Raw genomic sequence first — 18231 nt, forward strand, 5'->3', positions numbered from 1 at the left:
GTGTCTAAAACTATATGTTGTTTAGAGTTACATTAAAAAAAATAATAATAAAGCCTGAAAGGATGGCAAAAGATATATCAAACAAATACTAACCAAAAGACAGCTGCCAGCAAAACAATCTTCAAGAAAAATACAGGCTGAATGCCCTTTATCTGAAATGCTTGGGACTACAGGTGTTTTGGATTTTGGAATATTTGCATTATATTGATTCAGCATCCCTAATCTGAAACATTGGAAATCCAAAATACTCTAATAAGCATTTCCTCTGAGTGTTATGTCAGCTCTCAAAATGGCTGTTGTCAGAGTTGCTAGTGGCAATAGTTGAAAAAAAAGAAAATACATTAAAAAGTTTGAGATTTTGGAGAATTTCAGATTAGGGATGCTCAACCTGAACCTGGCATAAACAGTCATTCTATAATGAATAAAGAAATAAATAACTCATCTTATGTGTACCTAAGAGCAAAGCCTCAAAGTATTCAAACAAAAAAATGATCAAACTATAAGAAGAAATGAACAAATCTACAAATTCCACAATGATAGTGGAAGACTTAACTCACCTCTCTGTAATGACAGAACAAGTAGACTAAGAAAAATTACATGTAGATTTGAAAGTGTAGTTAAACAAACTTTATCTTAGAGACACACTCTGCATTCAACCATTACAAATGCAACTCCCTTGAAAGCATATGTAGAACACTTACAAAAACAGACCACTGAGCCACAAAATAAGAGTTAACAAATACATTTCCCAAAGAACTGACTTTCAACAGAGTATTTTCTGACAACTAAAATGGGGTGAGAGAACTTAATCCTTAACGCAATAAAAAGCATCTGCAAAAAATCCACAAACACCATACTTAGTAATAAAATGCCAGCAACAATCCTTTAAAATCTGAAACAAAGCAAAGCCCACTCTACTTATATTTAACACTGTATTGATAAAGATGCTCAGCAGGTTACTGACAGAAAATTAATAATCAGAAAAGAGCCAAATCAGTCTGTTCCTAGGAACATTTGTTAAGACAATCTAATTAGATCAAGAAAATACAGCAACATCCTTTAAATGTAAGATTAATATACAAATGCCAATTACCATTTCCATGTACCAACAAAGCATTAGAAAATGCAATGTTTTAAGAGACACCATTTAGTGACATATGTACACAGTTATTCACTAAAGCATTGTCTGAAAGAGATGAAGATTAGAAAACCAAAATACCCAGTAATGCAGCACTTGCTGACTTTATGGTATATTCTACAATAGATAACATGTGCCAAAAGAAGAAAATAGCTGTTTACCACAAAGAAAGACATGAAAGCTATTTTTACTGGTTGAAAACAGTAGGATATAAAATAGTACATAGATTTTTCCACTGTTTTTAAAAATTATTTTTGTAAATCCAGAGGGGAAATCAAATGGATATTTATTTGCTCGCGTAAAATGTTTTTTGGGAAGAATACCTACAAAGCTGGCAAAAGAGTGGTCAGGGTACAAGGGAGGCTTTTCACTATATGTCCTTTTATACATTCAAAATTTTGAACCATGTAAATGCATAATTAAAAAATTTTTTTATCTTACAAAATGTAAAAGCACTATTTATAATGGCAACAAAAATAGAGGATACCCAGGAAAAAAAAATGTAAAAAATATTGGAAATATTATAAATTAAGTTGATGCATTTGAAATAAAAATCCAACTATTTTTTATGAAATTAAAAACTGTTTTCTAAAATTGACATGAAAAAGTAAAGGGTCAAGAAAACACAAGGCAGCTCAAAGAAGCTAAAGGACCCTCAACACAAATATGAAGCTGAAATACTGACCAAGGATTGACTAACAGACCAATGGAAAGAATAAAAGTGATCAAAGTTCTGCAGCAGTGTTTGGGGAGAGGGGAGAAAAGCAGGTGGAGGTAAAGAGAGGTCATGATAATTAAGTCTCAGCAGTTTGGAAATAGTTACAATATATTTAAGTCATTTGGGTGATGGCAAATACTTTTTATGAAAAGAAAAATGGCTCAAGATAATGACATGTGGCAGTTTGACAGGGTCTGAAGCAAGTACAAATACTGAAGAATACACAAATCAGTCATTTCTGATGCCAACAATTTTGAAAACCCACCACTTTAATTCTACTTTAATTTAATGAACATTTTATCATATTTATACCTATTTAAAAGAAAGTAACTTCCATGTGATTCTACTTTTTTGTCTGATAGTTATTTTCTTAGTGTTCTACATTAATCAAGATGACAGGCATGACTGGATATAATTGGGGGGGTCTAGCTCAAGCTCCATTTACCTTCTGCTATTTTAACTAGTAATTCCAATTAGGAATTTATAAGGAAGACTATAAATTCAATTAATTAAAAATTACTGCGACAAAATGATAACGAATGTAAGAAACAACATATTAGAAATCTTAGGAGATGTTATACTTTCTATATAAGATATAGTTCATTGACAAGTCAAAAACCTTACCCTTTTCAGGTAACTCAGGAACTCTCCCCCTACTTCTGCCCATTCGGTCATTTCTAATTTCACTTCGAGACTCATTTCTGGACTCATTCCTTATTTCAGTACGAGAACTTTCTTCTCTCAAATGGTTTCGGCCATAACTCCGGGATTCTTCTGGATATGCATCCTCCTTTCGATGAGTATCTCGACCTTCACGGTCCCTGTAGTCATGGGCATCACGAGTGGACCGAGAATCTCTGGGATCACGGCTCTCTTTGGTATCTCTGCTATAATCCCTCATCTCTCTTGAGTCCCGAATGTCTCTGGAGTCTCTTAGTTCCCTTCGGTCCCTAGTATCTCTGGCATCTCTCCGATCCCGACCATCTCGAGGTTCTCTGTCATCTCTGTGGTCTCTAGAAGAGCTCTGATCCTGTTCATACTCTCGTTCTTCTCTTGAGTCCTTTTCTCTGTCTCGTTTGCCCCTAGTATCTATAATGCAATTTTGGAAATCGACTGTAATTGCCTTTACAAAGTTTCAGGAAACTAGACAACATATTTAATACAGAACTTTAAAAATTTTATTACAATGACAATTCATGTTCTTTGCAAAAAATAAGAAGCTAAAATCCCAAAGATAATTAACACTTGATAACAATGTTCTTCATTAGATAAACTCTGAACATGAATTTCCTCTGCCCCGACTTACCTATACTTACAGATCCTAAACAACTGAAACAAATAAGTTGATCTCCTATCATTGATGGCTTACCTTTTTAGAAACCACTTTTAAATACAAAGACACTTCAGTTACTTGAATCTTTTCTGTCAACTATTAAGCTAGGTTAAACTAGACCGTATGTGACCTCCTCAAATGTACTTAAGTACTTGAGGGTAGCCTATGGTGAGTAAGCTAGCTGGTTAAGTGATACCGTTATTCACTCTTTTCCTGCACTGTTTAATGGTATAACACTCATGTGTGCAAGTCTTTAAAGCTTTCTTAGAGCACTTTCTAGCTGGGTGTGGTGGCATGTACCTACAGTGCCAGCTACTTGGGAGGCTGAGGTAGGAGGATCGCTTGAATCCAGGAATTTGAGTTCAGCCTGAGCAACATAGTAAGATGAGACTTTTTCTCTTTAAAACGAACAAACAAAAAAGCATTTCATAGAAAAAAAAAATACTTTCACTTTTTAAAAGCTGGACTGAACGACACTGACTATCTGAAAAAACCATGTCATTTTATAATAAAGAAATAGAGACCCAAAACTTAAATGGCTTAGTCAATCCCATAGTTGGAAAGATTAGAAACCACTCTTTACATATATTTAGAAAGGGCATAAACTGATTATAACAAATCTGATATGAAGCCAAAGAATTAACAAGAGAACCTCAAAGAATAAATACTGCCCTTTTTATCAGATTCTTCTGCAAGTTGCTCTTATACTCTGGAATTGCCCTAGTCTGAGGCTATTTTGGCAACTCTAGCAGCCTCATGCCCAAAACATTATAAGTTTACTTCCTTTTCTCTTTGTCTAGTGGCTAGGCCCACAGACTTTCTCATGGACCCAAACATCTTGTAACCACAAGGCCCTCAGACCCTCATCAATAACCTATCTCCCCCACCAATTCCTTTGTCCATATATCCATATCCACAAATCCCGTTTAAGGACAAAGGCAAGAGGCAAAGATCTGACATATCTCCATCCCTTTCTGTGCATAGCTTCCACTTCTACTCCTCCCCCAATACCAGCTGTGCCTGAAAATGTGTTCACTTAGTGCCAGATCTTTTTCTCATGATGCGCCCATCTGTCTTTACAAACACATCTAGGTACTGTATTTTCTTCTTTACCTACCTCCCTATCCTTCCACCAAAATTATCCGTATTTCAGAAAATGATATCTAAATAGAGAGGAACAATTTTTTAAGTACTTACAAAGAACTTAAAACAATTACGGTTTGTTACGAGAAAAATCCCTTAATACAAGCATTTCTATGAGACTCAATTGCTTACTATTTTCCCTTCATTAGTATGTTTAATAATGTTAAGGGAGTTTTCATTCAATAAGAAGTCATTAAATATGTACTATATTCCTGGTCAACTCTAGTTGTTAAATATCTTATTAAAATTTATAGAAAGGTACAACATAAGAGAATTTTCCCATCTTACCAATGTTCCATAAATACTGCTGTGCTGACCTAGTCCCAAAATCATACACACACACAAAAAATTCTATCACATAGGTGCTTTCCCCAGTCCCTGCTTATTTTCTTGAATATCATTCTCATCCACCATTTTCTTGAACAAAAAAACCCGATTAATTATTGCTTGCACTGTTGATAGGAAAAGAATACTAAATTCAACATATTTCATAGGAGACTGCTGTACTCCACTCACACAGAGGCGCTTAAAAGGCAAATTAAATATAAATGTTGTTGCAAGTAAGCATTTCCTGAGTACTTACTATGTTAAAAAATGAACACAGGAGAAGTTAGAAAACAGACTTAGTAAGTTAAATCTACAAAGACCAGAAGCTTAGATAAGAAGTAAAGAGAGAGATGAGCCGGGCGCGGTGGCTCACGCCTGTAATCCCAGCACTTTGGGAGGCCGAAGCGGGCGGATCACAAGGTCAGGAGATCAAGACCACGGTGAAACCCCGTCTCTACTAAAAATACAGAAAATTAGCCGGGCGCGGTGGCTGGCGCCTGTAGTCCCAGCTACTCAGGAAGCTGAGGTAGGAGAATGGCGTGAACCCGGGCTTGCAGTGAGCCGAGATCGGGCCATTGCACTCCAGCCTGGGTGACACAGTGAGACTCTGTCTCAAAAAAAAAAAAAAAAAAAAAAAAAGAGATGAGAGCTATTAAACAGGCTTTATTGCCAGGTAACAATAAAATCTCAGCCTGAATAGGGAGTAGCAAATCCAAAGTTAACTTAATTCTCAGGGATACAGAAAGGAAAACCACTTTGCTCACTTCTTTATTATGACCTAGAAATTTGACGAGTTGGTTTGCAATGACCTTCTGCAATTCCCCCCAGCCTTCACTCCTTTATCAAAACACTTCTGATGCTTTCCAACTATGCTCCCTGATTTGTTGCTTTTCTTCCCTTCACTTCGTTTTCAAAAGACATTAACTCAGCAATTGAAATGGATGCTCTAAGGATCAGATGGCCAAAAATTTCCAGAACTTGAGAGTACTTACTCAGCAGAATATCTTTTATTATTATTATTATTATTGAGCTGGAATCTTGCACTGTTGCCCAGGCTGGAGTAGGGTGGTGCAATCTCAGCTGAATGCAACCTCTGCCTCCCAGGTTCAAGCAATTCTCCTGCCTCAGCCTCCCGAGTAGCTGGGACTACAGGCGCATGCCACCATGCCCAGCTAATTTTTTGCATTTTTTAGTAGGTACGGGGTCTCACTGTATTAGCCAGGATGGTCTCGATCTCCTGACCTCGTGATCTGCCCACCTTGGCCTCCCAAACTGTTGGGATTACAGGCATGAGCCACCGTGCCCGGCTAGAACATCTTAACTAAAGAAAGCACCAGCTTAGCATAGCTGTAAATACCAACTTGTATATACCTAACAGCTTACATTCCCATGTTGTTAAGCATCTCCTATTGCCCTCAAGAATTCTAGTCTGTGTGTTACAGAAGACTTAACATAGCAAAGTCCTCCTCCATTTCTTATTACAACAATGAAGCTGGATATCCAATTTTTCAATTAAAAAAATCAAAGTAAAGTACACACCTTCCCTCCTTTCATGACGTCGATCATGAGACTGTGAAGTTCGTTCATGATCATGTCTCCCTTTCTCTCGCATTGGAGAGCGATGCCTTGGAGGACTCTGCTTTCTCTGAGGAGACGACAAGGAATGTGAAGGATAAGGAGAGGCAGAGCGTCGTAAAGGTGGAGTTAGTGTCCGCTGATAAGATGGTGAAGGAGTTCTTTTTCGACGAGGAGAAGGAGAATGTCTTTGAATAGATGATCCTGATTGTGAGGAAGATGAGTGATGTCTAGAAGATATAGGAGAATGATGCTGTCCTGCTGGGGAAGTAGACCTACAAGGAAAAACAGTAACAATAAAACATGTATTCCAGAACTTCATTTCTAGCCAAAGGAAAATCTTTAAAAACAAAAAAGTGAATGTAAAAGTATAGCTAATAACTCCAGGATAAATTTTAATTCACGATGCTGTAAAATTATAAGTCAGTCACTTTTTAAAGACGTGACTTAACTTTAAGTCAACCAGAAGTAACAGTTCAAGCACAGATACGTGGTGCTTTTCTCCCAGGCTTTAGTGCCAAAGTACACTGCATTTTCCAACATACACCATCTACCCTAACTTAAAGTATGGAATTCACTCTGATAATCTGACAGTGTGAACACGTACTTGGAGGGAGAAAACCCACAAACTATGGCAAAACATACTACTGAGAGCTAGATAGAAAGTGGCTGTGAGAATGCCTGTAAATTCATGGCTATGGGAAAAGGGGAGCTAGCATCAGCTAAGGCAAACAAAAAGTCCACGTTGCTTGGGTTGACATTTAGGACGATGAAAGAATCCTAGAGTTAAGGAAAGGATAACAAAATATATACTGTCTTTAACTTAAGTAATCTGCCTTCACTGTGGGCAGCACAAACTGAGAGTTAGTTCATAGTTCGTGGTTCAACTAACGCCTCCTCTATTCCTTGCAAATCATTTTCTTTCACTGCTACCAGAGAAACAACACATAACCTCATGAAACAGATGTGATCATTAAGTGCATCTGAATCACTCCTAGAGTCTATTATGCCTGGGTCTTGTCCACACTTTTGTGCAATAACTAAGAAGCAGCAGCAAATAATGTTTAAAAAACATTCTAGACATGCCTAGAGAAATATATTCCTCAAAGCAATCATCTCACGAGCTAAAAGCTTATTCAAAAAAATTCTGACTTTTTTAGTCAAAGCACTTCTGTAATTATCTTCAGTGTCTATGATAAATATTATTTTAGTATGTACAATGATGGCACAAATCATTACTAATTCTAAACCAGTTTCTCAACCCTAGCACTACTGACATTTTGTACTGGGTAACTCTTTGGAGGAAGGGGAGTGTCTTGCACAAGACATATAGGATGTTTAACAGCATCCCTGGCCTTAACTCACTAGATGCCAGTAGCAGCTCTCCCATTCCAAGGTATGACAATAAAAAATTACTCCAGACATTGACAAATGTCCTCTACCAGGCAAAATCACCTCCAGTTGAGAACCATTACCTTAAACTATGTTGTTTATAAATGATGCCTTAGTAAACCTTCCATCAAAAAAAGGTTTCAATCTATAAACTACTTATAGTTTATAGTTATTTATATCCTACTACTCAAGGTCATGGCCAAGGTCTGATTTTTCACAAAAAAATTTATAACTTCTGGCATAAATGGGTTAACGGGGTCATGGAATATCTGGCTAAATGTTATTTCTGGGCACATCTGTGAGGGATTCCTAAAAGAGTCTGGCATTTGAATCAGTAAACTGAGTAAGTCAGGAAACCGATCTAATATATTAGGAAGAATTTGCAGAAAAGAATTTAGGCAAATAAAAATACCTTTGGGTAACAGTTGACTGAAATAAAAAGTCTGCTAACTAGAACACTACACTCACCTAAACATCAAGTTTTCTGTGACTTGATTAAAGCTTTATGCTTTTAATAAAATAGTGATTTCTTTCTAACATAAAAAGGTAAGCCATAAGCCACTAAAATTTAATTGACTCTAAATAGAAATTTATTAACTTAACAGATAACATGAGTGGAAATACTCAATGGGTCTTAGTCAAATTTGGAAAACCATTTATGATCAATGCCCATTTAAATGCATCCTACTGAACAGAAAAATCACTGCAAGAGTAAAAATTAGAGTCAGTATTTTCTGGTGCTTTTCAATTTCAATTTCAGCTTCATTAGGTTCTAGTAAATTTTTTTATTTTTTATTTTTTGGGGGACAAGGTCTCACTTTGTCACCCAGGCTAGAGTATAGTGGCATGATCATGGCTCACTGCACTCTTGGCTTCCTGGGCTCAAGTGATCCTCCTGCCTCAGCCTCCTGAGCAGCTGGGACTACAGGCACATGCCACCACACTCAGCTAACTTGTTTTATTTTTATAAAGACGAGGTCTCACTACGCTGCCCTGGTTGGTCTTAAACACCTGGGCTCAAGCAATCATCCTGCCTTAGCCTCTTTAAAGTGCTGGCATTATAGGCATGAGCCACCATGCTTGACAGTTCTCGTCAATTTAAAAAACTAAAGAATGGTTCTCCACTGAACTGATATTTTGGTTACTTCTGAGTTTATTTCTGGGGTATACTTAAAATTGTTTCAAGAATGTCTACAATAGCCTTGAGTTATTAGTTCATAAAACTTAAAAAGATAAAACAGTTAATATATACTATCTTTAAAAAACACATTAGGATCCAATCATGCTTCTATTTAACTTGATGTCTATAGCATGGAAGAAAAAACTTCAAACTTAGGATAATCAAGCTATCATATTAAGGTCAGAACACTAATGTGTTGTCAAATAATGGCTTCAACTTTTTAACCATATTTTCTTCTTACTCAACCTTCACCTATGTCCATTCTGCACATATAAAAGGTATGATTCTAAGTAACGAAACTGTCTTGAAATCTGGTGAAAATTAACAGTACTTTGGCTACAGAGTATTACAGAGCTATAGTAAAGTACATTTCCACTTAGAATAGAAGTAACTTCAGATTAATTAGTCATATGATTTATAATTGGCTGGTTTCTTATCTGAGGAAAAAAATAAGTCAAATTTGAAATTCAAATAAAGAAAAAAAGAAAGTTTATTTAATGAAGAGAAGCTTAATACCTTAAAACAAAAATCTGTATAATGTAAGCAAGAGCACTGTGATTTATTGTATACAAGGAAAGTTGATCTTTAGTCTGACTAGATTCCAATAAAACACTTGTTAGTGCTGCTATAATTAGGACATGATGTGGTGTGGAATGAGAATATTCAGGGTATATTTCATTGTGGGAAAAAATGTGAAAATTAAGAAATTTAAAAATAAAAACTCCTCTCATTCAAGATGCAAGTAATTTCACCTGCAAACTAATAGGCTTACCCCAGACTTACTTAAAAATATTAACACCAATTTTTCTCTCAAAAAATGGTTTTTATTTCTCAAATATGAAAATATGCTTACATAATGCAACTAACATTCCTATTTTAACCTTTAAAATCATGGAAAATATATACATTTTCAAAAACCAAAGGTAATATGGGCACTACCAAAATCAACTCTGTTTTCAGTGATAAAATACAATACAACATAATACACATTTCACAAGTAGAAACATTTAGGTTCTATTACTTTACATATGAAGTTTATACTTATTAAATCACTTTAATTCACTCAACAAATATTAAGTGAGCACATACTAACCTCCAAGTATTATTTTTGGCAATGAGGATACAGAAATGAAAAGAACAAAATCACTAACATGATAACAGTAATGACATTAATAATAGCAAGTAACATATATTGCTACTACGTGCATGACACTATTTTAAGTGCCTGTCATATATTAACTCACTTAATCTTTATGACAATCTAATAAGGTAATTGAATGTGATGGTTAATTTTATGTGTCAATCCATTTATGCCTAGTGTTTCATTATTGGAACACTAAGCTTGTGGGAGTTATTTATATCCTACTGCTCAAGGTCATGGCCAAGGTCTGATTTTTCACAAAAAAATTTGCAACTTCTGGCATAAATGGGTTACCTGGGTCATCGAATGCCCAGCTATCTGGCTAAACGTTATTTCTGGGCACATCTGTGAGGGCTTCCTAAAACAGTATGGCATTTGAATCAGTAAACTGAGTAAAGCAGATGGCCCTGATCAATGTGTGTATCATCCCATCTACTGAGGGCCTGAACAGAACAAAGAGGTGAAGGAAGGTTACATTCTCTGTTTGCCTGACTGCTTGAGCTGAATGTTGATCTGCCCTTGCTTATTAGGTCTTATACGCTGACTGGAGTCAGCTTTTTACCTCTCACACTTCTGAATTACACCACCAGCTTTCCTGGGTCTCCAGCTTGTAGTCAGATCATAGGGCTTTACAGCCTCCATAATTGCATGAGCCAACTCCTTAAGTAAATCTCATTCTAGACATATCTTCTATTGGTTCAGTTTCTCTGGAAAACCTTGACTAACACCTTGAGGGAGGACTGGAAACCAGTCTCTCTAGTAACAGAGTCTATGGCCTAGGGAGCAAACCAACAATGACAAAGCAAGACAATTTCTGCTAATTAATGTAACAAAGTTTATAAAAAAGGACAACAAAACAGAACTGTTAGGTCCAAACAACCACAAAAAGTATGTGCTTTTTATTCTTGGAGCTTAAAAACAATCTACATGTGTGTGGCAGGAATACCAGCTATTTGTCTTTTTCTAACCCTTGATCACAAAACACAAAAAGTACGTCAGGGTGACTACTTTAGGTTGCTTGGTAAGGAAAGGACCTTTACTGGAGGATATATTTGAGCCAAGTGCTGAAGATCTGAGGGAAGAGCTTTAGGATCAATAAGCACAAAGGAGGCAGGAGGGATCTTGATGTATAAGAATAGAAAGAAGCCAAGTGGAACCACAATTTATGAGAGAATAGAGTCTCATGAGAGAATCAGAAAGCAGGCAGAGCCAGATATGGGCCACAGGTCATGGTAAAAGTCTGGATTTTATTCTAAGCATGAGAGAAAGCACTGGAGAGTGTTAGGCAGGTAAGTGCCATTTAAAATATAACAAGATCTTACTTGTCTAAATAAATCTGTAAGATGAAAAAAGAAAATGCTTCTGTGTGATTTATTTTACACCTAGTAGCCTGCTATTCTTTTGCAGCAGGGTAAACACTCCCTGGAAAGTGAATCATTTCTAACTGAACAATCTTACAGAACTAGAAAGACCCTTGTCTGTGGGAATCTTTTAAAAGATCACTCCACAATGATACTTGTAACACAGATTAGATTAAAAAAAAAAAAAAAAACCTCATACAAGTTCTAGATAACACAAGAAAATCTTCACTAAAGTACTAATAATTTTGTTTAGATTTCATTTTTGCATGCACAAATGCAGTATGGTTGGCTCCTGAACAACATAGGGTCACACTAACGTGAGTTTTCTTCTGCCTCTGCCAGCCTTGAGACAGCAAGAACAACGCCTCCTTTTTGCACTTCTCCGAGCCTCCTCAAAGGGATGATCTTTATAATGATCCACTTTCATGTAATGAATAGTAAATATATTTTCTCTTCCTTATAATTTTCTTAACATTTCTTTTCTCTAGCTTACTTTGTAATAAGAATACAGTATATAATACAAATAACATACAAAATATGTGTTAATCAAATGTTTATGTTATCAGTAAAGTTTCCAGTTAACAGTGGGCTACTAGTAGTTAAGACTGGGGGGAGTCAAAAGTTATACAAGGATTTTTAACTGTACAGGGGGTTGATCTTCTGACCCCTTCATTGTTCAAGGGTCAACTGTAATTTCAAGTTTCAATTAAAGAATAAAATATGTTAAAGATAACCCTTAAATTAACCCATCCTTTAATGCTATTCAAATCCAGAATAATTTAACAACTAATACTTTTATGAAACACGGTTCAAGATAAGAGCCTTACATAGACTTAGTCAACAACATGGCTTGAACTAAAAACTGTACCTACCAATGTGATCAAGGGTTAGAAAAGGACAAATAGCTGGTATTCCTGCCACACACATGTGGATGGTTTTTAAGCTCCCAGAATAACAGCATCAATATTTAAAATACAATAAAACCCAAATACAACACACACTGGCATAAGACAACTGGCTCCTTCTGCTTGGTGGAACCAGTTAAAGTTACTACTTTCTGCTGAGGATAGGGTAGGGTGGCAAGAATATGAAGCAGAGGACCAAACCAGGCCAAGAAACAGCAGGCAATCCAGTTTTGGAAGAGGAAGGTGCAGAAGTCCCCGATCTGCATTTCCCAGACATAATACCTTCCCAGATCAGGCCACTGGGTGCCAAAGAAGGGAGATTTCTGAAATCACTGCCAATGGCCTGGAAGTCCCATCTAGTCACAGAAGCCAAAATTCTTCCCATGGTCATTTAACTACCAGTGGAAAAAAAAAAAAATGCAACAACCTGGCACCAAACCACAGCCAGATTAGGATGGATTTTGACAGTGCAGGTGGGGGCTATTTTATTAATGTCATTATAACACAGCCCTACATTCTTTACAGAATTGACTCCATACCAGCTGCTACTAAAAACCTCTCTGAAAATACTTGAGAACAGCCTTCCTCAAGTCTCCGATTTCGCAAAGCATGTTGGACAAAAGCTAAAAGTACAATTATTTAGGGTCATAATCTCTTTCTAGATATGAGTTTCTCTCCCGAATTCAACAAATTTTCCCAACATCATACCTACTGAAGAGAGTCCAAGCCTTGGTTAATTTCACTACATGTGAAAGGCTTCTTTTTTATCCATTGTGAATGAATTGTTTTGATGTTTATAAAATGATTTCATTCTTAACATAAGCCTTTCATAAGCTTAGTGTGCAATATAATCATGTTTGGCTATATTACAAACCCCACATATTTGGAAACACTATTTCACACACATACACCCACACCCCACCACATTAGTCTACTTGTACTAGCAAAGCTTTTGGAAATATTTTTGCTCACTGCTGCAATACCAGCTTTAGAACAGGTACTCAAGTAACTGTTGGATGAATAAATGAAGTAGCACTTTTACTTCAGCACACCTCCTCCTAGTAAGCTTTCTGAGGCCTCACCAGAAGCAGATGCTGGAGCCATGTATGTACAGCCTGCAGAACCATGAGCCAATTCAACTTCTTTTCTTTGTAAGTTACCTTGTCCCAGGTATTTCTTTATAGCAAGACAAGAACAACCTGATACAACTACTATCAAGTAATAAGCAGATTTCTACATTCAGGTAATTGTGTTGGAATGATTGTTTTTTAATTAGCTATGCTCTGAGTACTATTTTCTCATTTGGCCACAAAGTCCTACAACCTAGCATTATGATTAAAATATATCACCTGTCAGTACAATCATACTGAAACCAAAATATCTGGCAGAATGAGCTACATGCAATTGTCAGATGATTTTTCTGATTATTATCCAAGAAGATTTTGTGTTTAAACCCTTGTTCCTAAAATACTACTAATGTATTACTTTCCTGATTTGGCATGGGAAAGTATACAGAATATATACTAATATAAGTGAGTACACTTATAAAAGCAAGTATTACAGATCTACCAAAAGATCATCATAAATATTCAGTTTAGGATTATCTAGACATAATAGGTTAGGAATATTAACACAGAGTATTCCCTTCAAAAATTATCTTTCTGACTAAATACCTAAAATAAACTTAATTTCCCTTTGATTTACATCTCTTCTAAACAATCTACAGGAAAAAAGAATTAGTTTAGTTTGTTGGGTTCCCACCACAGTAGGCCCCGCTTACCTTTTCTTTTGTTTTCCCTGGTCAATCATAGTCCATATATACTAATGGAAACTTCCAGAAATAAACAATTCATATGTTTTAAACTGCACACACTTCTAAGTGGCACAGTGAAATCTCCTGTTGTTCCACTCTATCCCAACCTGGACATGAATCATCCCTTTGTCCGGTAACCACACGCTGTATGCACTTGCTCACTGATCACTTTGTAGCCATCTCAGTTATCAGATTGACTTGCAGTTTGGCAACAACAGTAATTATGCAGTTCGAGTAACCCTTATTTTACTTCATAATGGCCCCAAGTGCAAAGAGGAGTGATGCTGACAATTTGAATATGCCAAAAAAAAAACAAAAAAAAAAAGCCATAAAGTACTTCCTTTGAGTTCTTAGGAAGAAAAACTGTATGCTGAGGTTGCAAAAATCTACAATAAGGAATATTCTATACATGAAATTATGAATAAAGAAAAAGAAATTCATGCATCGTATATACAAGGTTCAGCACTATCTGCCATTTCTGGCATCTACTGAGGGTCTTGGAATGTATTCCCTGAGAATAAGGGGGGTAGAAATAGTATTTTACTATTCTCTGTAAAGAGTAGGTCATGGAAAGTTTATTTAAAAAAAATATTATGGGAAATTGCTATATTTTCTGAAAGCAGAATAATAAATCCATAAGACTTTTTCTCTGCATAAATGACTAGTACTCAGGTTTTCATCAACATTGCATAAATAAATCAAAGCTGAGTAAAGTTGGAAGACACTGATAACATTCATTTAAGAGCTGAAGTCTCCAAATTATTCAATTAAAAATTAACCACATGACAGAATTTTGTATTAAACTTACAAATACTCTGGGAAGAGTACATTTTTAACAAACTTGACATGCCAATGACAGTTTGGGAGGAAAGTACTCAAATCCTTGACATCAGGTTAGTGTCCTAGGCTTCAAGAATGATTCATGATTCTAACATTTTTTTGGAGAGGGGAAAAATCATAAACTTTTCTAGAAGGGTATGGGCACTCTCCCTCACCAAAACACATACACAGGCAAAGTTGTATACATAACTCAAGAAGCTTGTAGACCCCTAAAATCCACCAATGGACTTTGGGTTAGAAGCACCTGATATAGAAGGTTGGACAACTGAGACACAATTATCTATTATGAGTCATGGATAATTCAGTAAGCATTAACTGTTACAACTTATTTTTGAATTTGGACAACTGAGTCACAGAGAACAGCTAGAAGGATTTAAAGTCAGAGGATCATGTAGCATTGTTGCATCTCCTATGCCATGTGTATGCACACCTATGCCACGTAAATGGGTAACTCAATAGAAAGCCATCCTTTAAGAAATGTAAGCAACCGCATATATCCAGTAAGCCTAGTGGGTCATACTTGAAGGAGGGCAAAAAAAAAAAACCAAAGCCAAAACCTACATATTTGGAAACACTATTTTACAAACACACACAGACACACACACACACACACATACCCCATCACTATATTACTTCTACTTGTACTGTCGGATGAATGAATTCGCAATTTTACTTAAGCACAACACCTCCTAGTAAACAAAACACCACTAATACGCCCATTATAACATTCAAAGTGTTTTTAAGGGGCATTTTTTTCCAAAAGGAATTTAGACACTAAAATTTAATTACATTCCTTATTAATCTGAAGACAGTGACAAAGATACTGTTTAGTTTTAAAATTAATACAGGTACACCTCAGAAACGTAGGTTTGGTTCCCACAATAAAGCAAATATCACAGTAAAGTGAGCCACACAAATGTTTTGGTTTCCTAGTGTACACACAAGTTATGTTTACACTATACTATAGTCTTTTAAGTGTACAATAGATTTATATCTAAAAAAGTACAGGCCGGGAGCGGCGGCTCACACCTGTCAGCACTTTGGGAGTCCGAGATGGGTGGATCACGAGGTCAGGAAATCAAGATCATCCCAGCTAACACGGTAAAACTCCATCTCTACTAAAAATACAAAAAAAATTAGCTGGGCGTGGTGGCAGGCGCCTGTAGTCCCAGCTATTCAGGAGGCTGAGGCAGGAGAATGGCATGAATCTGGGAGACAGAGCTTGCAGTGAGCTAAGATCACGCCACTGCACTCCAGCCTGGGTGAGAGAAAGAAACTCCATCTCAAAAAAAAAAAAAAGTACATAACTTAATTTTTAAAATACTTTATTTTAAAAAATGCTAACAATCATCTAAGACTTCAGAGAGCTGTTACCATTTTGTGGGTAAGGGTACTATATTGATGCTGATGGCTGTTGACTGATGAGGGTGGAGGCTGCAAAAGGCTGAGAAGGCTGTGGCAATTTCTTAAAATAAGATGATGATGAAGTTTGTCACACCAATTGACTCCTCCTTTCAGAAAAGATTTATCTGTAGCATGTGATGCTGTTTGCTAGCATTTTACCCACAGTAGAATTTTCAAAACTGGAGTCAGCTGGGCATGGTGGCTCAAGCCTATAACTACAACGTTTTGGGAGGCTGAGGCAGGAGGATTACTTGAGCCCAGGAGTTCGAGATCAGTCTGGACAACATAGCGAGATCTTATCTCTACAAAAAAATTTTAAAAATTAGCTGAGTGTGGCGATGCATGCCTGTAAGCCCAGCTACTTGGGAGGTTGAGGTGGGAGGATCACTTGACCACTTGATGGGAGGCAGAGGCTATAGTGAGCTGAGATGGCACCAGTGAACTTAAGCCTGGGTAATAGCCAGACACAGCGAGCTGAGATTGCGCCGGTTCACTTAAGCCTGGGTAACAGCGAGAACAAAAAAAACAGCACATACATACACAAAAAACAAACCTGGTGCTCTCAAACCCTGCTGCTGCTTTGTCAACAAAGTTTATGTGATACTCTAAATTATTTGGTGTCACTGTCATTTAAAACATGTTTCTAGCATCTTCACCAGGAGTAGATTCCATCTCAAGAAACCACTTTCTTTGTTCATCCATATGAAGCAACTCCTCATCCGTTCAAGTCTGATTTGAGATTGCAGCAATTCAGTTACATCTTCAGGATCTACTTTTAATTCTAGTTTTCTTGCTATTTCCACCACATTTGCAGTTACTTCTTTCAATAAAGTCTTGAATCTCTCAAAGTCATCCACGAAAGTTGTAATTGACTTCTTCTAACTCCTGTAAATATTAATATTTTGACCTCCTCCCGTGAATGACAAATGTTCTTAACGGCATCTTGAATAGTAAATCCTTTCCATAAAGTTTTCAATTTACTTTGCCCAGCTCCATCAGGGGAATCACTATCCATAGCAGCTGTGGCCTTTTTTAAAATAAGACTCAAAAGTAAAAATTAGTCTTTGATCCAGGGGCTGTAGGGTGCCTTTTGTCTTAGCAGGCATGAAACTATTACTCTCTTCTTACATCTTCGTCAGAGCTCCTGTGTAAACAGGCACATCATAAACAAGCAGTAGTATTCTGAAAGGAATCTTTTTTTCTGAGCAATAGGTCTCAATAGTGGGCTCAAAATATTTAGTTAAACCATGCTGTACACAGATGTGCTGTCATCCACGCTTGTTGTTCCACTTAAGAGCACAGGCAGAGTAGATTCAGCATAATTCTTTAAAATCCTAGGATTTTCAGGATGGTAAATGAGCACTGGCTTCACCTTAAAACCCCCAGCTGCACTAGCCCCGAATGAGAGAGTCAGCCTGTCCTTTGGAGCTTTGAAGCCAGGCATTGACTTCTCCTCTCTAGCTGTGAACATCTTAGATGGCATCTTCTTCCAATAAGGCTGTATCAACCACAATGAAAATTTGTTTAGTGTAGTCAACATCAATTATCTTATCTAGATCTTCTGGATAACTTGCCACTGCTTCTTCATCAGTATGTGCTGCTTCATCTTGCACTTTTGAGCTATGGAGATGGCTTCATTTGTTAAATGTCATGAAGTAAACTCTGCTAACTTCAAACTTTTTTTCCTGCAGCTTCCTTACCTCTTTCAGCCTCGAAAGAATTAAACAGAGTTAGGACCTTGCTCTGGATTAGACTCTGGCTTAAAGGAATGTTGTGGCAGATTTCAATTGTGGCTGCTTTGATCTTTTATCCAGCCCACTCAAACTTCCTGCACATCAGCAATACGGCTGTTTTGCTTTCTTCTCATTCATATGTTCATTGGAGTAGCACTTTAAATTTCCTTCAAGAACTTTACCTTTGCATTCACAACTTAGCTGACTGTCACAAGAGGTCTAGCTTGC

General features: G+C 36.8%; 1 protein-coding gene across 44 annotated transcripts in view; it reads right to left on the reverse strand.

Annotated features, from left to right (window-relative positions):
• ZC3H13 (zinc finger CCCH-type containing 13) overlaps nt 1–18231 on the reverse strand; it is a 96828-nt gene that overhangs the window by 25855 nt on the left and 52742 nt on the right. For all 44 annotated transcript variants that reach the window (XM_074021968.1, XM_074021963.1, XM_005585806.5 and 41 more), the window contains 2 exons: nt 6199–6509; nt 2481–2945 (listed from right to left, as the gene is read on the reverse strand). In XM_074021968.1, the coding sequence (XP_073878069.1) occupies nt 2481–2945; nt 6199–6509 (776 nt within the window). The remainder of the gene's footprint in view (nt 1–2480; nt 2946–6198; nt 6510–18231) is intronic.

Source organism: Macaca fascicularis, chromosome 17, assembly GCF_037993035.2.
Source record: "Macaca fascicularis isolate 582-1 chromosome 17, T2T-MFA8v1.1".
Taxonomy (NCBI): Eukaryota; Metazoa; Chordata; class Mammalia; order Primates; family Cercopithecidae; genus Macaca; species Macaca fascicularis.